The sequence below is a fragment of the Neophocaena asiaeorientalis genome, unplaced genomic scaffold (genome assembly GCF_003031525.2).
Source record: "Neophocaena asiaeorientalis asiaeorientalis breed wild unplaced genomic scaffold, Neophocaena_asiaeorientalis_V1.1 scaffold327, whole genome shotgun sequence".
NCBI lineage: Eukaryota > Metazoa > Chordata > Mammalia > Artiodactyla > Phocoenidae > Neophocaena > Neophocaena asiaeorientalis.
The window spans coordinates 7,031,847-7,057,491 of record NW_020174560.1 but is presented as its reverse complement, the minus strand read 5'-3'; the positions used below and the strand labels follow the sequence as shown (position 1 = coordinate 7,057,491).

The window sequence follows — 25,645 nt, the reverse complement described above, 5'->3', positions numbered from 1 at the left end:
TTTTTTATTTATTTTATTATTATTTTTTAAGAATTGTTTTAATTTTTGGCTACATCAGGTCTTAGTTGTGGGATCTGCCTTGCAGCATGTGGGATCTTTCATTTGCAGTGCATGGGCTCCAGAGCATGTGGGCTCTGTAGTTTGCAGCACACGGGCTCTCTAGTTGAGGAATGTGGGCTTAACTGCCCTGTGGCATGTGGGATCTTAGTTCCCCGACCAGGGATAGAACCCACGTCCCCTGAATTGGAAGGCAGATTCTTATCCACTGGACCACCAGGGAAGTCCCCGGGTTTCATTTTTTAACCTTCTTGGCAGTCGCTGTTTCTAGATAGGGGAATTGAGCCCATTTACATGGTCATAGTTGTATTTGGCTTTAATTGTTTCACATTTTTCTGTTATCATACTTAGTTATTTCCTCTATTCTCTTTGCTTATCTATCTACCTTGGACAAGTTTCCAATCATTCTTACCCCTATTCCCACTATTCTAATTTGGAATGTCTATCGTATTTTTCCATTAGTCAATTTATTATATACCCCTCCCTAGCACTGACAATGTTTGAACATTAAATGATAGGCATTCATATTCCCCTTACCAAGATGAGACCTTTATAATACTTTCTCATACTACTACATTTTCCCAAATGTTTATTTTTAAAATAGGCTATTATATAATATATGCCCAACAGCAAGCAACCTGAACATAATAACATGAGCCTCAATTTTCCATCCAAAAAAGGTTTTTTGCTAACTTGAATACATCAAGTTTTAGGGATATATATGGTAACATTTTGAAATTTATAATATTCAAATCATCTTTATGTTGTTATAAATACATATTTAAAATCTAAACTAAATTTTCAAAAATTCTCCTTCTTGTAATTTATGAAATGTTACCCAAACTATTCACATGCATCTTAAAACATTTATCTTCATCATCACCAAACTACTTCTGAGTCATCTAACAGTTTTTCAGAGTAAAACATTTTCACTTGCTTGAAAATCAGAACTTTTGAGTCTGGTATCATGTCCCTAGAAATGTTATCCAAAGGTACCAGCAACCATTTGCAAAGCATTAAGACAGTTGGGCTTTCCCATTCCACCTAAGATAAGTAGACACCCATAACCTCCACAACCAAACCACTTAATGCATCACATTTCAAAGTAATATTCAAGAAGCCAGTTAATAAAGATATCTAACACAACTATAAGGTTATGACCCCTAGAATAATTCTAAATTTTGTGTTAAATTATGTTAAATTCCATTACTTCTGTAAAAAGAAAATTCTGCCAGGTGACCTCTATGAGCTTCCTGGTATTGGCACTGGCTGAGTTTCAGGCTAACATTTCTTTCCCAAACAGTACTTTGTTGTCCAAAACAAGAGACTTGAAAGAACATCACATAACATGAGGGATTTTGTAAGGCAACTCTTTTTTCAATTTTCAGGTGGAAAAAACACAAACAAACCTATCTTACATTTATTTAATAGTATGTGGTAACTGAGAATTTCTGTCTTGTTATTTCTAAAATTTCCCTTTCATTTCCAGTTTGAAAAAAAATCCTTACATAAGACATATTACAAATTCACCATTTGTTCTTCATTCTTTCCACTCCATAATGTCTAACTATATATTACAATATTCACTGCTTACCACTGTTTCTACACCATCTTCCCCTGTCGTGAGATTTGTTACTATTGAACTTTTATTTGGTCAGAGATATTCCTTGACTATTTTCCTCAGATAAAGTACCTGGAGGTATATTTGGTATCTACAAATTTGAAAAATTTGAATTTTATCCTAAAAGTTTGTGAAGTGTAGTATTTTCTCAGTAATTGAGATACTGCTCTTCTCTCTTAGCTTCTAACTCCTATTTATCCTTGGATTTCAAGAAATTCACCTGCTTCAGGTTCAAGGTTCTTTTTCAATCTAGATTCAAGTCTTTTCCCTCCAGTTCAGGAAGTTCCATTTTTCACTTAAAATCCCCAAAATACACCAAAATAATAATTGTGGTTATTTCTAGGCAGCAGGGTTACAGATAATATTTATTTTCTTCTTCATAGTTTTCTGTATGTTTTCAATTTGTTTGTCAATAGACACGCACATGAGCAGAACAAACAAAGCTATTAAATAGAAAGCAAGTAAAGTAAACAAAACTAGGCAGAGTCTTCAAGGAATAAAACAAAGACTGAGAAATGGTACCAGGTTTAACAAGAAGAGTCTCTGACATTTGCTCTATACTGCTTCCATGCCAACCCCAGATTAGAAAATGGTTTTGTGCTATTAAAGTTAAAAACACACTGTTACATTAGGCTCAAAGCTCCTGGGATTGGCTAAAGGATTTCACTAGTATCTGTTCTCCAAAATAATCCTCTCCCAAATCAGTTAAAAGCTAAGTAAGAATAATTTAACTTTTTTTCAAAAATACTACTATAATAATAAAAATTATCTTAACGGCTGTAATGGCCAAGAATTTAGCAAGCAAAGCTGTGTAGAAGCAAATTTTATTTTGAAATTTAAAATTCTTAAGAACAAGATGTCTAGGTATACAGGCAGTAAGCTGGTATAAATAGCTTTGTTTCTTGGCACAGGTATTTTCCTATTCACATGTGCTTGTTCTGAAAACAGCCCGAGCACTCACAGTATTTACAGTTACCTGTCCAACACTCCCCTCTCCTCCTTCCTTAACGTAGACCCATGAGTTCATTTGGGGCAGCAAAATGCACAGTTAAAAATGTTTTGCTCTCCAGACCACCTTATACTGGTTGGAGGATGTGCAGAATGTGTCCCAGTTTCCCAGTTTCAAAGAGAGGTAATAAGTAAAGAAGATAAGGCTAGGCCTCTGGGAAAGCTATTTTTTCTGACTGAAAAAAAAAAAAGGAAAAGGAAGCAGACTCAGCGGGCATGAGCCCTTTGCCCTTCTCCTTGCCCGTAGCATTTGCAAACATAATGACGTGAGCTACATGCTAAAGATGACAAGATAGGAAAAAGAAGAGGAGCCCTGGTCCTTTGAGAAAACTAAATCTTTTGGTTATATTAATACAAAATTTATATAAGAGCCTTAAAATCAGACAGATAGGAGAAATGTTAGTTATCTGGATGGAATAAATCTTCTGACTGTGTGCATAAAAAGCAAGCACTTACAAGAAGAAAATGTTTCACCTTTTGGTCAAAAGACTGCTTGCAGTGAAAGAGCAATCTACAATGAAATCATAGAAAATGGGTTTTCTGTTCTAAATTAACAGTTCATACACAAAGAAACACTTAGCTAGCCCCTAAAATCCCTATGAGATAGTCTAGTCTTCTACTCCTAGGATAGGTAGAAGTGGGGAGGAAAGATGACACAGATTATCAGTACTACAAATTACAGGCCCAATACCAATCCTTTTATAGTTTCTGCACACAAGTGCTACTATAATTTATCATAAATATCTGTGGGAAATTATCCTAAACTCCTAAAATATTATTTAAGTTTGCACATTATAAAATTAACTTCAGGATTTGAATGTTTGTCTAACACAGGTAAGCCCTGTATAAAACGGGGTAATAGCCTCAAAAGATTGAGCAGAGAGAGCTTTAGTCAATGGTAGCATAAATCAACAATGGTTTTATATAGAAGAACCTGTATTCTAGCTCTGAAGAGGTGCAGATTTAATTAACTCACCTCTAAGGTACAAAAAAAATATGACCCCTTATTCAAAAAAAATAGAAGACTATCAATTCAGTAAACTGACCAGACTCTAGCTAACTTAGGACAAAGAATTATTTTGTTATTTTTTAAACTTTATTTTGATTTCCCTTTAGTTTCATATAAAAATTCTTTTTAAGAAATGTCAAATCAAATGGGGGGGACAGAGAGAAAACCTGCATGAAAATGGCTAAAACTAAATGTTACATATACAAAAATAATAAAGACAGTAAAATCAAAGAGTTGCTTCCGGATTTGCTTGCCTTTCATTTAAGTACATCTGTTAAAAAATGTATTTTAAAGAAAGGTTAGGGGAACTTCCCTGGCTGTCCAGTGGTTAACGACTTCACCTTCCAATGCAGGGGTGTGGGTTCAATCCCTGGTCAGGGAGCTAAGACCCCAGGTGACTCGCAGCCAAAAATCCAAAACATAAAACAGAAGCAATACTGTAACAAATTCAATAAAGACTTTAAAAAAAAAAAAGGTCCACATCAAAGAAAAAGAAAGGTTAGGGACTCTACGCTCCCAATGCAGGGGGCCCAGGTTCAATCCCTGGTCAGGGAACTAGATCCCACATGCCGCAACTAAAAACAAAAGATCCCACATGCCACAACTAAAGATCCCGCACACCTCAACGAAGATCTCGCAAGCAGCAACGAAGATTCCCACGTGCCGCAACTAAGACCCCGTGCAGCCAAATAAATAATAAATGAAGATTTTTTTTAAAAAAGGTTATTTAGAAGTAAAATATTAATCAGGTTATGTACAATTCCAGAAATGCAAACGGAGCACAGTAAAAACAAAACAAAACAAAACACACACACACACAACCCAAGGGACTTCCCTCATGGCACAGTGGTCAAGAATCTGCCTGCCAATGCAGGGGACAATGGTTTGATCCCTGGTCCAGGAAGATCCCACATGCCACGGAGCAACTAAACCCGTGTGCCACAACTGAGCTCGCACGCCACAACTACTGAAGCCTGTGCTCCACAACAAGAGAAGCTGCCGCAAGGAGAAGCCCACACACCACAACGAAGAGTAGCCCCTGCTCACTGCACTAGAGAAAGCCTGCATGCAGCAACAAAGACCCAACACAGCCTAAAATAAATAAATAATTTTTTTTAAAAAGCCACTAATACCATTACAGCATGTAATTAAAGGACTGTTCCAACTTACCTCACACAACATTCTACTGCACGAAACCAGTGAAGCATCTCATCATGTAGAGTACACAACTGAAGGCAAGACAGGAAAACTTTCTCAGCATCACTGTACCAGCCTGCATCTGAAAGAAAGCCACCTAAGGGACAAGAAAAACCAAAAACTTTAGATAATTTAATAAATCACTTGAAAGCTAAAATGACATGCTTACAATGATTATTACCTAAAATGAAAAAAACCTCTGTTTAGTCTGAAACAAAGATACTAATTGTGAAATTAAAAAAAAAAAAGGAACTCAAACCAGGGAAATTAGATCAAAGTTGAGACCCTGAATAAGGAGTAAAGAGTTTTTGTTTTGTTTTGTTTTTTACTTTCGGCTGTATTGGGTCTTCATTGCTGCGCACGTGCTTTCTCTAGTTGCGGCGAGCAGGGGTTACTCTTCGTTGCGGTGCGCGGGCTTCTTGTTGCAGTGGCTTCTCTTGCTGTGGAGCACAGGCTCTAGGTGCGCGGGCTTCATTAGTTGTGGCACACAGGCTCAGTAGCTGTGGCGCACAGGCTTAGTTGCTCGGCGGCATGTGGGATCTTCCCCAACCAGGGATCAAACCCATGTCCCCTGCACTGGCAGGCGGATTCTTAACTGCTGTGCCACCAAGGAAGTCCCAGGAGTCAAGAGTTTTAGCCTTGGGCTTCCCTGGTGGCGCAGTGGCTAAGAATCCGCCTGCTTAAGCAGGGGACATGGGTTCGATCCCTGGTCCGGGAAGATCCCACATGCCTCGGAGCAACTAAGCCCGTGTGCCACAACTACTGAGCCTGCACTCTAGAGCCCGCAAGCCACAACTACTGAGCCCACTCGCCACAGCTACAAAGCCCGCGCACCTAGAGCCGGTGCTCTGAAGCAAGAGAAGCCACCGCAATGAGAAGCCTGTGCACAGCAACGAAGGGTAGTCCCCGCTCGCCCCAACTAGAGAAAGCCAGCACATCAATGAAGACCCAATGCAGCCAAAAATAAATAAAATAAATTAATTAAAAAAAATTTTAGCCCTCCAAACGTACTTCATCACCTAAGAGTTGACATTTTCCAGCTAATTAGCCACTATACTTAGTGATTTGTCTAACATTTTAATCATGCAGGGTAAACATAACTTTCCAATCTCTCCATACCCAATCCCAAAGAGGATAAAGACATCTGAATAAACTTAATCTTCTTAGCATAACAGCACATCATAGAGGATAGACAGATAAAAGAGACAGCAGTGCTTGCTCATCTTAATTTTTTTTTAGCAAAAAATTAAACTGCTGTCCTCCAACAGTCGTAATGCATGGGGCATGTGGGCATCATTTCCTTAGGATACTGTCCATCTTTTTAGAGGCTCCTGACCCGCTCCTAAGAGTTTAATACATTTTTTGATAGTGTCAACTAATCTTAATAGCGTCAATAGTATCTGGGTCAAGAAAAAATATATTTTGCTCAGACTGGTGTTTCATGTTTAATTAAAGCTATATGAAATGAAACAAATACTTTAACTGGAGAGAAGTGTGCTTTAGAACACTTTTTTTTCCCCCCAAATATGACATTTTAGGGTCCTCACTGAATGACTGGAATAATGAGATTATAATATTCATATGAAGCAACTCCTACTCATTACCTCAACATATTGTGCACTGGGCTGGGTTATTAGGCTGTTATCTCTCAGCTTCAAACCAACCCTTCTAGACTGTTCTATGACACTGGGCTAGGACTCTATAACCACATTTCTCTTCTGCCAGCTGGCTCCCTAGTAGTCTCTACCAAAGAAGGCACTAGAGAGAAAGACTGTAAGACTGGAGAAGTAAGAGACACTCCCTGAGAGCTTCCAGTTTCTGCCAGCAACGCCCCCGCTAACAGCAGTGTCCCAGGGTAATGTTTCTTTACTCTGGCAGTGGCAATTCATCTCAGTAAGCCAATTCCAGCTGCAGTTTTCCAACACTTACAGAACCTGATTCACAGCACCCCATCAGAGAGACACTAGTACCAGCCAGTCAGGTGTCCCTCCTAGAGGTCGAGATTCTAGACCCACGAGCTCCCTTCTCGGAACTCTGAGGCACCTGTACCAGCCAAGCAGCATCCCAGCTCTGCGAGGTACCTCCTCAGGCTGCTTCTTTTTTTTTTTTCTTTTGGCCACACCATGCAGCCTGTGGGATCTTAGTTCCCTGACCAGGGACTGAACGCTGTGAAAATACTAAAGACCTTTAAATTATATACTTTAAATGGGTGCACTGTACAGTATGTGAATTATATCTCGATAAAGCTGTCATTTTTTAAAAGTTTCCATCATGTATACTTCTGGTATGAAGTGTTTTCACTGTTTTGGTAATTTTAGGATCAAGACTTATAATATAACTGAATCTGTTAGGACTTGGTTCTAACTCCAAGATACTTGTTCAATCTGGCTCCTTACAGTGGCCAGACTGGTACAAGTGAAGAGACAACAGAGGACCTCAGTGAACATTAGCCTTCCTGCCTTTCACCTTCCTTGATACTAAATATCTCCCACATAGATTTTTACATGACTACCTAGGACTAAATGGATGTCAATATTAACATTCATCTAGGTCACGAACACTCTATTAAGAGACATTCTTTAGTCACAATTCTTTGTTGCAATTTATATTCCACAGGACTATCAAAGGATAAATGCTGAGGGTTGTTTTCGGAAAAGAATGTTAAGTTCCTCCAAGCAAACTGTCTATGACCGCTACAAAAAAAAATTTTTTTCCTAATACTGAAGGAAATGATCATGAAAACTTGGCAAAGAAAGTAAATGTGCACGTGCCAAAGAGAGAGAGAGAGAGAGAAAACATGCACACACACACATTAATGTGAGAAGTTAAGAATGAAAGGTAGAGCTTCCCTGGTGGCGCAGTGGTTAAGAATCCACCTGCCAATGCACGGGACACGGGTTCAAGCCCTGGTCCAGGAAGATCCTACATGCTGCGGAGCGACTAAGCCCGTGCACTGCAACTACTGAAACCCTCGCGCCTAGAGCCCGTGCTCCGCAACAAGAGGAGCCACCACAATGAGAAGCCTGCGCACCGCAACGAAGAGTAGCCCCCCACTCCCCGCAACTAGAGAAAGCCTGCGTGCAGCAACAAAGACCCAATGCAGCCAAAAATAAATAAATAAAATAAATTTATAAAATAAAAAAATGGGCAGAGGATCTGAATAGACATTTTTCCAAAAAAGACATACAGATGGCCAACAGATACATGAAAAGATGCTCCACATCACTAATCATCAGGGAAATGCAAATCAAAACCACAATGAGATACCACCTCACACCTGTCAGGATGGCTGTCATCACCAGAAAACAACAAATAACAAGTGTTTGCGAGGGTGTGGAGACAAGGGAACCCTTCTGCACTGCTGGTGGGGCTGTAAACTGGCACAGCCACTATGGAGAACCGTGTGGAGGTTGCTCAAAACATTTAATATAGAACTGCCACATGATCTAGCAATTTCACTTCTGGGTATTTATCCAAAAACGGCAAAAACACTAACTCAAAAAAGATATATGCACCTCAGTGTTCAGTGAAGCATTATTTATAATAGCCAAGATATGTAAGCAACCTAAATGTCCATCAACAGATGAATGAACGGATAAAGAAGGTGTGAGATATATTTACACATACAACAGTGGAATATTACCCAACCACAAAAATTAAACATAAAAAAAAAAGAAATCTTGTGACAACACAGATGGATCTAGAGGGTATCATGCTATATCATGCTAAGTGAAATAAGTCAGACAGAGAAAGACAAATACCATATGATCTCACTTATACACAGACTCTAAAAATCAAAACAAACAAAACAAAATGAAAACAGACTCGTAGATACAGAGACCAAACAGTTGGTTGCCAGAGAAAGGAGGTGGGGTGTGGGGTGAAATAGGTGAAGGGGATTAAGAGGTCTGAGCCTCCAGTTAGAAAATAAATAAGCCATGGGAATGTAATATACAGCCTAAGGAACATGGTCAATAATATTGTAATAACTTTGTACAGGGACTATACTTGTCGTGGTAATCATTTCATAAAGTATGCAAATTCCAAATCACTATGCAGTACACCTGAAACCAACATAATACTGTATGTCAACTACATTTAAATAAAACACACACACACACAAATGAGTATATGTAAAAACCAATGAAAGTTAAATAAGGTCTATAGTCTAGGTAACAGTATTAAACCAGTATCAATTTCCTGGTTTTGATATTGTCTGTAAATCTACAATCATTTCAAAATAAAAATTTTTCCACAAACAAAGTAAAAAGGTAGCAATAACTTGAATAAATAATTGCCTGAGACATACTTATCTATGTAGATTTGTAAAAGCCATACTAAAATGTTATGCAACATTAAACGATATCTTTCTATGTGTGTAGCATACAAAGCCTTTTCAGAATCCTTTTCCATTTATGTTTTTAGTATTCTCATACCCATGAGGAAATGGAGATTTACCCTCATTTTAGAGACGGGAAAACTGAGGTCCCAAAAGGATTAAGTCCCACGTCACAACACACAGTAAGCTGGTGAAAGAGGTTGGTAGCAGCTTGACATGGTAGAAAGGTAAGTGGTTTGGAATCACAGTGCCACAGGATTCTAAACTTAGCTCCATTACTATGTGACTTGAGCAAGTTACTCAACTTTTCTGAGTCTGTTACCTCATTTCTAAAACTCTATTAATACCTTCACATCACTAGAATGTCATGAGGACTTTCTCGAAAGACAGCATTTAGATACATAGTATAGTACTTAGCACAAAGTTAATGTTCAATATATCACATCTAGTTCTTCTCACAACCTCCCACGTTGACTTTGGGAATGTCCTGTGAGAATCCTTTAATGCCAGCAGGCTTAGTTCTGAGTCATGTCACAGGACAAAACACCCCTCTGTTTTACCATTACTTACCTAAAACAAAGCCAACCTGAATGGCTTTTTCCTTTACTGCAGCATCTGATTCCGCTATGTAAGAGCACCGTCTACTGAATGAGTAGGCTAAGACTGAAGCAACTTTCACACCATGATCCATCAAAGCCTGGAAACAATGATGAAGCAAATGTCTGAAAGAGAAGGAAAAGGTCATTTTTGCTTTTATAAAGGTAACATATTTTGTCCTTTTAGAAAGTGCTAACTTTCATGCACATTGTTCCTTCCTGACTCAGGAAATTTGCACGTGCTGTTCCTTCTACCTAAAAAAGCTTTTCACCATCACCTAGTTCTCTCCCATAAATCGGTTAGACTTCAGCTCAAACGTCACTTCCGACAGTAGATCCTCCCTGTCTCCTGTCTCCCTCTCTTCATCAGCCTGATGGGGCCATGGTAGGCCTATCTCAGGATCCCCAAGGACCTGGTAGGTTATGTTAAGGCATTTACTCTTCTATCTAGAAGAGAACAGGGAGCCACCAAAGTGTTACCAGTCAGGAAAGATAAGCTCAAATATGCTGGTAGGTCTGAGGCTCAGAGAATTACGAACAGCAGCAAGCAGCTTACCTGGGACACATATGACCCTTGCTCAACAAACAGTGGCCTCATCCTACCTCCCCAGGTACCTCCAGTAATTCCCTATGGCAGTGTTTTCCAGAATGGGGCATGACTATCACTGGGGGCTCTAGGCACAATTTTAGTGGCATATAACCAAATATTTTTCAAAGATTAACATATTTATTTCAATGGGGATTCAAAAATAAAACTTGCAATCTAAAAAGAAAAAAAAGAAAGTGCTAACTTGCTCTTCTGAAATAACAGTACCATTATTTTCAAAGATGGAATAAGATAAAAATCAACTGTTTGCCTTATGAATTATGAGGTCATAATAATTCACAATTTGGCCTAGTATCTTTTACTCAGTGGATCATTGAGTGATTCTGTATATGTAAATTGATGACAGTGAAGGATGAAAACAACTTCTAACATCAATCTTAAAAACCAAATTGTCTTGTAATTCAACAATGACCCAATTAAAAAATGGGCAATAGATTTGAACAGAGATTCCTCCAAAGAAAAAATACAAAGGCCAATAAGCACAAGAAAAGATGCTCAATATCATTAGTGATTAGGGAAATGCAAATCAAACTCACAATGAGATACGACTTCACACTATCTAGGATGGCTATAATACTTTTTAAAAAAACAGTTGATGGCAAGGATATGGAAAAACTGGAACCCTCATACGTTAATAGGGACATATTGGGTTGGCCAAAAGGTTCATTTGGTTTTTTCCGTAAGATGGCTCTAGCAGCACTTAGTTGTCTTTAGCTTCATTCAAAACAATTTTGTTAGATTGTATGTGACAGCTGTCATATCAGCGTGCATTTAAAAAAATACTTATCAAAATTGGTGAATTTTTGTGTAGCCATTTTAATACTGAAGATGGAAGAGAAAAAGCAACACTTTCAGCATATTATGCTTTATTATTTCAAGAAAAGTAAAAATGCAACTGAAACACAAAAAAATATTTGTGCAGTATATGGAAAAGGTGCTGTGACTGATTGAACATGTCAAAAGTGGTTTGCGAAGTTTCGTGCTGGAGATTTCTCACTGGACGATGTTCCACAGTTAGGTAGACCAGTTGAAGCTGAAAGCAATCAAATCAAGACACTGACTGAGAACAATCAACGTTATATGGTGCGGGAGATAGCCGACATACTCAAAACATCCAAATCAAGCATTGAAAATCATTTGCACCAGCTTGGTTATATTAATTGCTTTGATGTTTGGGTTCCACATAAGTTAAGAAAAAAAAACCTTGACTGTATTTCTGCATGGATTCTCTACTTAAATGTAATGAAAACGTTCTGTTTTTAAAACAAATTGTGATGGGTGATGAAATGTGGATACTGTACAATAACAAGGAAAGGAACAGATCGTGGGGCAAGCGAAATGAACCACCACCAACCAAACCAAAGCCCGGTCTTCACCCAAGGAAGGTGATATTGTGTATATGGTGGGATTGGAAGTGAGTCCTCTATTATGATCTCCTTCCGGAAAACCAAACAATTAATTCCAACAAGTACTGCTCCCAGTTAGACCAACTGAAAGCAGCACTCAATGAAAAGCGTCCAGAACTAGTCAACAGAAAACATGTAATCTTCCATCAGGATAATGCAAGACCGCATGTCTCTTTGATGACCAACAAAAACTGTTACAGCTTGGCTGGGAAGTTCTGATTCATCCGCTGTATTCACCAGACATTGCACCTTCGGATTTCCATTTATTTCAGTCTTTACAAAATTCTCTTAATGGAAAAACTTTCAATTCCCTGGGAGACAGTAAAAGGCACCTGGAACAGTTCTTTGCTCAAAAAGATAAAAAGTTTTGAGAATGTGGAATTATGAAGTTGCCTGAAAAATGGCAGAAGATAGTGGAACAAAAGGTGAATATGTTGTTTAATAAAGTTTTTGGTGAAAATGAAAAATGTGTCTTTTACCTTTACTTAAAAACCAAAGGCACTTTTTTGGTCAACCCAATAAAATGGTGCAGCTGCCGTGGGAAACAATTTAGGAGTTACTCAAAAAGTTAAACGTAAGTTTACCCTCGTTATATATACATACAAGAGAACTGAAAACATACATCCACACAGAATCTTGTCCATGAGCATTCATAGCAGCATTATTCATAATGGCCAAAAGGTAGAAACAACCCAAATGTTCATCAACAGATGACTAGATAACCAAAACATAGTACATCCACACAATGGAAAAATGATACAAACAACAGCCATGAATGAACCGTGAAAACATTATAGGTAAAATCCAGTCACGAAAGACCACATACTGTATAGTTCCATTTATATGAAATGTCTAGAGCAGATAAACTCAGAAACAGAGAGTAGATTAATGGTAGGCTAGAGACCAGGGGTAAGGGGAAATAGGGAGTGACTGTTAATGGGTACAGGGTTTCTTTTGGGGATGATGAAAGTATTCTAGAATTAGATAGTGGTGATAGTTGCAAACATTTGTGAATATACTAAAAACTAATGAATTGTACAGTTTAAAATGATGAATTTATGGTATGTGAATTATCTCAATAAAAAAACTGCTTTAAACAAAATTGTAAATAACCAAGTCACTGCTTTGCATAAAGGGGGAAGAAAAGTCAAACTACATGCGTTTAGTTTCACAAATATATTAAACACTTACCAAGGGATCTGGACTTGGTAAAAAGATAACCTGAGAGATGAAAGAGAGGTAGTCCACTAAATCTTTATAATGGCCATCTTTAGAACTGCACAGAGAAATTCAAATCCTAGAAAGCTAACCTTTTCCAAGAGTAAAGAATTTTTTTTAAAGTTTTTCTATGGCCTTCTTGTCCCAAAATGAAACTCTCATCTATTATTTTTTAACAGATTAATTTTTAATTAGTCAACTAACCAAGAAATTTCTCTCAGGCTTAGTACACAGGTCACATCCAAAGGTATCCCTAAACAATGAAATCATGTTAATTTGTTAACATGTTACTTGTTATTTTATCTTCTCTTTCTAAAATACAAACTCCATGAGGAAGAGACCTTGTAAAACTTATTCACTGCTGTAACCCCAGCATCTAGAATAGTACTTGACATATACTACGCGTTCTAACAAGTATTTACTTAACTTGGCAACATTCATATTAGAGATTAACAATATTTTGTAAAACTATATTCTTATTTTCCCAGAAATGTAGGTTAGGAAAAAGAAATGGCATTTCAAGCAAATTTAGGGAAGAATGCTAAAGAGAACAGCAAGGACAATCAAAGGCCATGTCACCTACATCCACATATAACTCCTACTACATAAGAGCCAGAACGGGGTAGATGAATCCAGTCTTTCTTGAACACAAAAAGCAAGGGTGGTACTGATGGTTTCAAAACAGTACGAATGTACTTACTGCTACTGAACTGTACGCTTAAAATATGGTCACAATGGTAAAATTCAGATATGTATAGTTTACCACAATTGTTAAAAAATGAGTTTACCTTTTATCCAAAGCTCTCAATACTTTAGCAAAAACTTCCAATTCACAAAATTCACTGCCCAGTTGACATAGGCGTCCCTGTTGGTACAGCTGAAATTAAAAACAAACAAAAAAAGATAACATTTAAAATTTTTAATTTAATTTCAATTTCTACTTTACTTATGAATATAATTTGATGGAGTTAATATTTGATGAATTTATGACTATTACTCAAAGTTAAGATTACACAGTAATATCAGGGAAGATGCCTATGCTAAAAGAAATGTAACGCTAACTTAACAAATCTCTATAATTCATAGAGAACACTTTAAAAGTTGTACATAATATTTAGAAATTAATATTTGTATAACAGTATACGGTACATGCTAAGTACTAAAAAGTGCTATATAATTACTTTATTTATTAAACACTAAAAACAGTTATACTCAGTACTTCCCTGGTGGAACAGGGGTTAAGAATCCTCCTGCCAATGCAGAGGACACGGTTCGATCCCTGGTCTGGGAATATCTCACATGCTGCGGAGCAACTAAGCCCGTGCGCCACAACTACTGAGCCCGCGTGCCACAACTACTAAAGTAAGAGTGCCTAGAGCCCATGCTCCATGACAAAGAGAAGCCACCGCAATGAGAAGCCCATGCACCGCAACAAAGACCCAATGCAACCAAAAAATAAACAAATAAATTGATTAAAAAAGAACAATTATATTCAAAAAACTAAACTTTTTTTTATGTACTAAAAAGTGCTATATAATTACTTTATTTATTAAACACTAAAAACAGTTATACTCAGTACTTCCCTGGTGGAACAGGGGTTAAGAATCCTCCTGCCAATGCAGAGGACACGGTTCGATCCCTGGTCTGGGAATATCTCACATGCTGCGGAGCAACTAAGCCCGTGCGCCACAACTACTGAGCCCGCGTGCCACAACTACTAAAGTAAGAGTGCCTAGAGCCCATGCTCCATGACAAAGAGAAGCCACCGCAATGAGAAGCCCATGCACCGCAACGAAGGATAGCCGCCGCTCGCCGCAACTAGAAAAAGCCCATGCACAGCAACAAAGACCCAATGCAACCAAAAAATAAACAAATAAATTGATTAAAAAAGAACAATTATATTCAAAAAACTAAACTTTTTTTTAAAAAAATTATTTATTTATTTTTGGCTGTGCTGGGTCTTCGTTTCTGTGCGAGGGCTTTCTCTAGTTGTGGCAAGCGGGGGCCACTCTTCATCGCGGTGCGTGGGCCTCTCACTGTCACAGCCTCTCTTGTCGCGGAGCACAGGCTCCAGACGCACAGGCTCAGTAGCTGTGACTTGTGGGCCTAGTTGTTCCGCAGCATGTGGGATCCTCCCAGACCAGGGCTCGAACCCGTGTTCCCTGCATTGGCAGGCAGACTCTCAACCAGTGCACCACCAGGGAAGTCTGAAACTTTTTTTTTTAAACTTCTTTTTTTCTTAAACAAAACTGGATAAAGTAAAATTATCAAAATGATAGCAAAGATAATATCCAGAAGCCAGAACTGGTCACTATGCCCCACTAACGGCTCTTCAGACCACAAAAACCTCAGTTCAGTTCCAGGCATGAAACTTCACAAGCAGACTAACAGTAAATTATATCTAAAGTAATCCAGCATGGCAGGATTTCTGATCATGTCACAATCATTTACTCCTTTTGCCTGACTTTTTTTTTCTTTAACATCTTTATTGGAGTGTAATTGCTTTACAATGTCCTGTTAGTTTCTGCTGTGTAACAAAAGTGAATCAGCTATATGTATACATATATCACCATATCCCCTCCCTCTTGCATCTCCTTCCCACGCTCCGTCTCACCCCTCTAGGTGGTCACAAAGCACCGAGCTGATCTCCCTGTGCGATGCAGCTGCTTCCCACTAGCTACCTATTTCACATTTGGTAGTGTATATATGTCAATGCTACTCTTTCACTTCGTCCCAGGTTACCCGCCCCACTCCCCGTGTCCTCAACTCCATTGGCTATGTCTGCATCTTTATTCCTGTCCTGCCCCTAGGTTCATCAGAACCTTTTTTTTTTTTTAGATTCCATATATACATGTTAGCATACGGTATTTGTTTTTCTCTTTTTGAATTACTTCACTCTGTATGACAGACTCTAAGTCCTTCCAACTCACTACAACTAGTTCAATTTCGTTTCTTTTTATGGTTGAGTAATATTCCATTGTATACATGTGCCATATCTTCTTTATCCATTCATCTGTTGATGGACACTCAGGTTGCTTCCATGTCCCGTCTATTGTAAACATTGCTGCAATGAACACTGTGGTACATGTCTCTTTTTGAATTATGGTTTTCTCAGGGTACATGCCCAGTAGTGGGATTGCTGGGTCATATGGTAGTTCTACTTTTAGTTTTTTAAAGAACCTTCATACTGTTCTCCGTGACTGTATCAATTTACATTCCTACCAACAGTGCAAGAGGGCTCCCTTTTCTCCACACCCTCGCCAGCATTTATTGTTTGTAGATCTTTTCATGATGGCCATTCTGACCCCTGTGAGGTGATACCTCACTGTAGTTTTGATTTGCATTTCTCTAATGATTAGTGATGTTGAGCATCTTTTCATGTGTTTGTTGGCAATCTGTGTATCTTCTATACAGAAATGTCTATTTAGGTCTTCTGACCATTTCTGGATTGGGTTGTTTGTTTTTTTGATATTGAGCTGCTTGTACATTTTAGAGATTAACCCTTTGTCAGTTGCTTTGTTTGCAAATATTTTCTCCCATTGTGAGGGTTGTCTTTTTGTCTTGCTTATGGTTTCCTTTGCTGTGCAAAAGCTTTTAAGTTTCATTAGGTCCCATTTGTTTGTTTTTATTTCCATTACTCTAGGAGGTGGGTCAAAAAGGATCTTGCTGTGATTTATGTCATAGAGTGTTCTGCCTATGTTTTCCTCTAAGAGTTTTATAGTGTCTGGCCTTACATTTAGGTCTGTAATCCATTCTGAGTTTATTTCTGTGTATGGTGTTAGGAAGTGTTCTAATTTCATTCTTTTACATGTAACTGTCCAGTTTTCCCAGCATCACTTATTGAAGAGGCTGTCTTTTCTCCATTGTATGTTCTTGCCTCCTTTATCAATGATAAGACCCATACGTGCATGGATTTATCTCTGGGCTTTCTATCCTGTTCATTGATCTGTATTTCTGTTTTGTTGCAGTACCATACTGTCTTGATTACTGTAGCTTTGTAGTATAGTCAGAAGTCCGGGAGCATGATTCCTCCAGCTCCGTTTTTTTCCCCTCAAGATTGCTTTGGCTATTCGGGGTGTTTTGTGTTTCCATACAAATTGTGAAGTTTTTTGTTCTAGTTCTGTGAAAAATGCCATTGGTAGTTTGATAGGGATTGCACTGAATCTGTAGATCACTTTGGGTAGTATAGTCATTTTTACAATGCTGATTCTTCCAATCCAAGAACATGGTATATCTCTCTATCTGTTTGTATCGTCTTTAATTTCTTTTATCAGTGTCTTGTAGTTTTCTGCATACAGGTCTTTTGTCTCCTTAGGTAGGTTTATTCCTAGATATTTTATTCTTTTTGTTGCAATGGTAAATCGGAGTGTTTCCCTAATTTCTTGCAGATTTTTCGTCGTTAGTGTATAGGAATGCAAGAGATGTGTGCATTAATTTTGTATCCTGCTACTTTACCAAATTCGTTGATTAGCTCTAGTAGTGTTCTGGTAGCATCTTTAGGATTCTCTATGTATAGTATCATGTCATCTGCAAACAGTGACAGTTTTACTTCTTCTTTTCCAATTTGGATTCATTTTATTTCTTTTTCTTCTCTGATTGCCATGGCTAAAACTTCCAAAACCATGTTGAATAACAGTGGTGAGAGTGGACATCCTTGTCTTGCTCCTGATCTTAGAGGAAATGGTTTCAGTTTATCACCACTGAGAATGATGTTGGCTGCGGGTTTGTCATATATGGCCTTTATTATGTTGAGGTAGGTTCCCTCTATGCCCACTTTCTGGAGAGTTTTTACCATAAATGGGTGCTGAATTCTGTCAAAAGCTTTTTCTGCTTCTATTGAGATTATCATATGATGGCTTGATTTGTGACCCATGATATGATCTATCCTGGAGAATGTTCCATGAGCACTTGAGAAGAAAGTGTATTCTGTTGTTTTTGGATGATACGTCCTCTAAATATCAATTAAGTCCATCTTGTCTAATGTGTCATTTAAAGCTTGTGTCTCCTTATTTATTTTCATTGTGGATGATCTGTCCATTGGTGAGAGTGGAGTGTTAAAGTCCCCTATTATTATTGTTTTACTGTCGATTTCCCTTTTTATGGCTGTTAGCGTTTGCCTTATGTACTGAGGTCTTCCTATGTTAGGTGTGTAATATTTACAATTGTTATATCTTCTTCTTGGATTGATCCCTTGATCATTAATGTAGATTCCTTCTTTGTCTCTTGTAATAGTCTTTATGTTAAAGTCTACTTGTCTGATATGAGAATTGCTACTCCAGCTTTCTTCTGATTTCTATTTGCATGGAATATCTTTTTCCATCCCCTCACTTTCAGTCTGTATGTGTCCCAAGGTCTGAAGTGGGTCTCTTGTAGACAGCATATGTACGGGTCTTGTTTTTGTATCCATTCAGCTAGTCTATGTCCTTCGGTTGGAGCATTTAATCCATTTACATTTAAGGTAATTATCAATATGTATGTTCCTATCACCATTTTATTAATTGTTTTAGGTTTGTTATTGTAGGTCTTTTCCTTCTCTTGTGTTTCCTGCCTAGAGAAGTTCCTTTAGCATTTATTGTTAAGCTTGTTTGGTGGTGTTGAATTCTAACTTTTGCTTGCCTGTAAAGGTTTTAATTTCTCCGTCAAATCTGAATGAGGTCCTTGCTGGGTACAGTAATCTTGGTTGTAGGTTTTTCCCTTTTTTTTTTTTTTTGATATTTCCTTATTTATTTATGGCCATGTTTGGGTCTTCACTGTTTTTTATGTTTTAAATAAATTTATATATTTGCCTATTTATTTTTGGCTGTGCTGGGTCTTCGTTGCTGCGCAAGGGGGCTACTCTTCTTTGCAGTGCGCGGGCTTTTCATTGCAGTGGCTTCTCTTGTTGCAGAGCACAGGCTCTAGGCGCACGGGCTATAGCAGTTGTCGCACGTGGGCTCAGTAGTTGTGGCTCACAGGCTCTAGAGCACAGGCTCAGTAGTTGTGGTTCACAGGCTTAGTTGCTCCATGGCATGTGGGATCTTCCTGGACCAGGGCTCAAACCCGTGTCCCCTGCATTGGCAGGCGGATTCTCAACCACTGCGCCACCAGGGAAGCCCCTGGGTCTTCACTGTTGTGCACAGGCTTTCTTTAGTTGTGGCGAGCAGGGGCTATTCTTCGTTGCGGTGCATAAGCTTCTCATTGCAGTGGCTTCTCTTGTTGCAGAGCACGGGCTCTAGGCACGTGGGCTTCAGTAGTTGTGGCATGCAGGCTCAGTAGTTGTGGCTCGCAGGCACCAGAGCACAGTCTGAGTAGTTTTGGCGCAAGGCTTACCTGCTCTGTGGCATGTGGGATCTTCCGGGACCAGGGATTGAATCTGTGTCCACTGCACTGGTAGGCAGATTCGTTACCACTGTGCCACCAGGGAAGCCCCCTTTCATCACTTTAAATATGTCCTGCCACTCCCTTCTGGCTTGCAGAGTTTCTGCTGAAAGATCAGCTATTAACCTTATGGGGACTCCCTTGTATGTTATTTGTTGCTTTTCCTTGCTGCTTTTAATATTTTTTTCTTTGTATTTAATTTTTGATAGTTTGATTAATATGTGTCTTGGCATGTTTCTCCTTGGATTTATCCTGTATGGGACTCTCTGCACTTCCTGTACTTGATTATTTCCTATCCCTTGTCAGGGAAGTTTTCGACTATAATCTCTTCAAATATTTTCTCAGACCCTTTCTTTTTCTCTTCTTCTTCTGAGACACCTATAATTCGAATGTTGGTGTATTTAATGTTGTCCCAGAGGTCTCTGAGACTGTCCTCAATTCTTTTCATTCTTTTTTCTTTATTCTGCTCTGCGGTAGTTAGTTCCACTATTTTATCTTCCAGGTCACTTATCTGTTCTTCTGCCTCAGTTATTCTGCTATTGACTCCTTCTAGAGTATTTTTAATTTATTTATTGTGCTGTTCATCACTGTTCTTTAGTTCTTCTAAGTCCTTGTTAAACATTTCTTGTATTTTCTCTATTCTATTTCCAAGATTTTAGATCATCTTTACTCTCATTACTCTGAATTCTTTTTCAGGTAGACTGCCTATTTCTTCTTCATTTGTTCTGGGGGGTTTTTACCTTGCTCCTTCATCTGCTGCATATTTCTCTGTGTTCTCATTTTGTTTAACTTACTTTGTTTGGGGTCTCTTTTTCATGGGCTGCAGGTTTGTAGTTCCTGTTGGTTTTGATGTCTGCCCCCAGTGGGTGAGATTGGTTCAGTGGCTTGTGTAGGCTTTCTGGTGGAGGGGGCTGGTGCCTGTGTTCTGGTGGGCAGGGCCGAGTCTGGCCGTGTGTTTTGGGGTGTCTGTGAACTTAGTATGATTTTAGGCAGCCTCTCTGCTAATGGGTGGGGTTGTGTTCCTGTTTGTTTGGCATGGGGTGTCCAGCACTGGAGCTTGCTGGCTGTTGGGTGGACCTGGGTCTTAGTGTTGAGATGGAGATCTCTGGGAGAGCTCTCGCCGATTGCTATTACGTGGGGTGGGGAAGTCTCTGGTGGTCCAATGTTCTGAACTCGGCTCTCCCACCTCGGAGGCGCAGGCCTGACACCAGGCCAGAGCACCAAGACCCTGTCAGCCACACTGCAAGGTACGTAGGGATTTTCTTGCCTTTGGGGACGTCTGAGGTCTTCTGCCAGTGTTCAGTATGTGTTCTGTAGTTGGTCCACATGTAGATGTATTTTTGATGTATTTGTGGGGAGGAAGGTGATCTCTACATCCCACTCTTCTGCCATCTTGAAGATGTCCACTGAAGACACCAACCTCCGCAAGAGCTAGAGGTGCAGAGGCATTTTTTTCAGAGGATTTGCAGAGCTTGCTTTTTTTTTTTCTTTTCCTTTGTGCTTTGTCTAGTTTCACTTGTTCACAGGGTGCTTCATGCAGAGGCCTCACACCCGGGACTTTGGATCAGAGTGCCTAGTGAGAAATGGCTGCGCTGACACCTCAGCTCAGCGGGCCGGGCTGTATGCGGAAGCACTGTCCCTGACACTGCAACTCAAGATCTGCCTGATTTTTTAAAACTTCCATTTAAAATAGTATTTTAATAAATGTGTTAAATGTTTATCCCAAATAATACATGTACACAGTTAAAAAAAAAAATACTACTGCCCCTCTTTCCCCTGCCTCAACTTCACCAAATGTTACTGAATTTATATAGCTATATAAATACAATGCCTTAGAAGGCAGGAATTTTATTATATCAACTCATTTTACATTAGTAAGCACTTAACACTTAGCTCATTTGACAAAAACATGGGTTTCAGAAAGAGGACATGATCCAGAATTCATCTGCCAAATGGGCCAGTTAACTTTGCACAGGGAAAACATACTACAAACTCAGTTAGCAAACTCTTGGGCATAAATCACTATTCATAATGTAGGCCAGGTCAGATTAGGTAGATACAGGAACACAAATCAATAATGACTGCTGGAAGGGAGAGGGGACAGGGAGTGCCACGTGCTCAGGAAGGGGAGGCAGAAATGTTATCTTCAAACAGTGACTGGATATTCATCTTAACCATAAACTTTCATAAGGAAAGATTTGCTATTTTTGGAGATGATTATGTTTTCTGAGGTTAGAAAAACAGGGACTTCCCTGGCAGTGCAGTAGCTGGGACTCCACACTCCCACTGCAGGGGGCACAGGTTCAATCCCTGGTCAGGGAACTAGGATCCCGTAAGCCACACAGTGTGGCCAAAAAAAAAAAAAAAAAAAAAGCTTCTGGGAATGTATATGATAAAATTCCCTTCCATCACATATACCTTCACAGTTAACCAATGAAGAATAACTCAGGGAAAATAAAGCTGAGAATTTATAATCACATCCTATTTGGGGGCTTAACAATGTGATACATTTCTGATTTGGGGGAGAAAAACAAATGCACTTATCAAAATATATACATACACATACTCCAAAAACAGTACAGGACCAAAAAACCTTAGTTTCTTACCAAAGTAACTCATCATTAGCAAACTTAAGGCTTAGAATTTCTTTTGTAAGATAGAAGAAATGGAAAGTTGTACAACTTTTTTTGACTACACTTACTAGTCAAATAAAGACAATTAAACTAAACTTTATATGTTCTACAACTCATAGTATCCCTTTAATACTGAAAATTTCCTAACAAATGGATTTGAAACTAAAATTTAGGAAAGTAGTAACCTTAGTTATAATTTTAAATATAAGTATGCCTATTAACAAACACAAGCTTTTTTTTTTTCCTCTCAGCCGTTTAATTTTTCTAGCTAAAAAGGGGTCCGCATTTAAATTCTGGGGAGAGAGTAGTGACTTAACTGTTTCAAATCATCCTTTCCTGTACAACAACTATAATTCAAAAAGAGAAAATCCTTACTAGGCTTATCCCCAAAATGAAAATTTCTACATTTTATGAATGGGATTTTTGAATACCAATCCAGAAGAAAAAGAGCATTTAATCCTTACAGAGATCTTATATGTATGTGCCAGGCACTGTTCTAAGTGCTTTTCATAAGCAACTCACTCTGTCCTTCCACAGATGAGGAAACTGAGGCATATAAAGTTAAATAACCTGGTCTAAATCACACAATTAAGAAGTGGCAAGGCATTTGCAGCAACATGGATGCAACTAGAGATTATCATACTAAGTGAAGGAAGTCAGAAAGAGAAAGACAAATACCATATGGTATCACTTATAGGTGGAATCTAAAATATGGCACAAATGAACCTATCTACAAAACAGAAACAGATTCATAGATATAGAGAACAGATTTGTGGTTGCCAAGGAGGACAGGGGGAAGGAGAGGGATGGACTGGGAGTTTGTGTTTGGTAGAGGCAAACTATTACATAGAGAATGGATAAACAACAAGGTCCTACTCTATAGCACAAGGAATGATATTCAATATCCTGTAATAAATCATAATGGAAAAGAATATTAAAAAAGAATGTCTCTATGTGTATAACTGAGTCACTTTACTGTACAGCAGAGATTGGCACAACATTGTACATCAACTATACTTCAATTTAAAAAAAAAAAGGGCTTCCCTGGTGGCGCAGTGGTTGAGAGTCCGCCTGCCAATGCAGGGGACACGGGTTCGTGCCCTGGTCCAGGAGGATCCCATATGCCGCAGAGCAGCTAGGCCTGTGAGCCACGGCCACTGAGCCTGCGCGTCCGGAGCCTGTGCTCCGCAATGGGAGAGGCCACAACAGTGAGAGGCCCACGTACCCTCAAAAAAAAAAAAGTGGCAAGGCAACAATCTGGCTCCAAGCAGTCTATCCTTACATCCATGTTCCTAATAACTTACAGTACAATGCTTTTAGACAGTTTTATATCAGGAAGTAAGAAAGAGTATAAAATGGGCAATTTAAAACATTTTTATAGAAATAATAGAAGAGGGACTTCCCTGGCAGTCCAGTGGTTAAGACTCCATGCTCCCAATGCAGGGGGCATAGGTTGGATCCCTGGTCAGGGAACTAAGATCCCTCATGCCACACAGCACAGGCAAAAAAAAAAAAAAAAAAAAAGAAGAAATAATAGAAGATTAATCCCTTCATAGAGTCACACATCTTATGGAGTAGAGCTTAGAAGAAACAAAACTGAGGCTCTAGGTTCTTTGGTAATGATTCTTATACCAAATTTTAAAAAATCTGACTTACTTTAGTTCATTATTACATGTGTTTTAATATTAAATTCTGAGCAGGAAAAGAGATTCAGATGTAGAGAACAGGCTTGTGGACCCGGGTTGGGGGGTGGAAGGGGAGGGTGGGACAAACAGAGAGTAGCACCAACATATATTCACTACAATCTATAAAATAGATAGCCAGTGGGAAGCTACTGTACAGCACAGGGAGCTCAGGTCGGTGCTCTGTGATGACCTAGAGGGGTGGGACAGGGTGGGGGGCATTGGGGTGGGAGGAAGGTTCAAGAGGGAGGGGATATATGTATACATATAGCTGATTCACATTGTTGTACAGCAAAAACTAACAACATTGTAAAGCAATTATGCTCCAATACAAAAAAATTTTTTAATAAATAAATTTTGCACCCACTGGGTAATGAGGCTATTAAAGGACTAGCAACTTCTTTTAGCTACTGGTACCTTAAGGAAAATAAGAAAAAACAAGTTTATTTTATAAGTAGGTAAATTATCTCCCAAAAGATATGAAACAGACAATAAAAATATTATGTAAAAACATAAACAATACTGTACAGGTATGTAGACTAACCAATGGAACAAAACGCAAAGTTCAAAAGCAGATTTTAGTATACATAAAAAAATTAACATATGATAAAGGAAGCATTTTAAAAATCACTGAAAGAAACAAAAAATTAGTTAATAAAGAGTGCATAAAAATGGGAAAACAAAGTAAGGTGCCTCCTGATAAAATAGAACAAAAATAAATTCCAGATTTATCAAAGTTTTAAATATTAAACAATTAAATCATAGCAGTGTTAAAAGCTACCTGGTAACACTGCCTTTCTAAGCATTATATACCACAGGCAAAAATCATAAAGGAAGAGATATGTGACTTGATAAACACCAAAAATGTCCATGAATATAAAATACTGTAAATAGGGCTTCCCTAGTGGTGCAGTGGTTAACAATCTGCCTGCCAATGCAAGGGACACGGGTTCGAGCTCTGACCTGGGAAGATCCCACATGCCGCGGAGCAAGTAAGCCCGTGTGCCACAACTACTGCGCCTGCACTCGCAGCCTGCAAGCCACAACTACTGAGCCCACGTGCCACAACTACTGAAGCCTGTGTGCCTAGAGCCTGTGCTCTGCAACAAGAGAAGCCACTGCAATGAGAAGGCCGTGCACCGCAACAAAGAGTAGCCCCTGCTTGCCACAACTAGAGAAAGACTGCGCGCAACAATGAAGACCCAACACAACCAAAAATAAAAGAAACAAATAAATAAATTTTTTAAATAAATAAATAATAAAATAAAATACTGTAAATAAAAATTAAACATACAATAAAAGTAAGTAAAATATTAGTAACACACTTGTGCAAGTTTTAATATCTTTAATACATAAATGGGTGAAACTCCTGGTGATATTTTAGAAGCAATGGCTTTCAGAAACTAAAGAAAAATTTTCTTTCTTTAAAAAATAATTATTTGGGGCTTCCCTGGTGGCGCAGTGGTTGAGAATCCGCTTGCCAATGCAGGGGACAGGGGTTCGAGCCCTGGTCTGGGAAGATCCCACATGCCGCAGAGCAACTAGGCCGGTGAGCCACAACTACTGAGCCTGCGCGTCTGGAGCCTGTGCTCCGCAACAAGACAGGCCACGACAGTGAGAGGCCTGCGCACCGCGACGAACAGTGGCCCCCACTCGCCGCAACTAGAGAAAGCCCGCGCGCAGCAACAAAGACCCAACGCGGCCAACAGCCCCTGCAGAAGTCCAAAGAATCATGAGAGATTACTACAAGCAACTATATGCCAATAAAATGGACAACCTGGAAGAAATGGACAAATTCTTAGAAAAGCACAGCCTGTCAAGACTGAACCAGGAAAAAATAGAAAATATAAACAGACCAATCACAAGCACTGAAATTGAAACTGTGATTAAAAATCTTCCAACAAACAAAAACCCA

The 25,645-nt window shown here is 38.9% G+C and overlaps 1 protein-coding gene across 1 annotated transcript in view; it reads right to left on the bottom strand.

Moving 5' to 3' along the window:
- Nucleotides 1-25,645, bottom strand: part of APPBP2 (amyloid beta precursor protein binding protein 2) — a 70,300-nt gene that overhangs the window by 29,108 nt on the left and 15,547 nt on the right. Inside the window, exons 2-4 of the mRNA XM_024757609.1 lie at nt 13,847-13,935; nt 9,802-9,953; nt 4,866-4,989 (exon numbers count right to left, since the gene is read on the bottom strand). Coding sequence (XP_024613377.1) covers nt 4,866-4,989; nt 9,802-9,953; nt 13,847-13,935 — 365 coding nt within the window. The remainder of the gene's footprint in view (nt 1-4,865; nt 4,990-9,801; nt 9,954-13,846; nt 13,936-25,645) is intronic.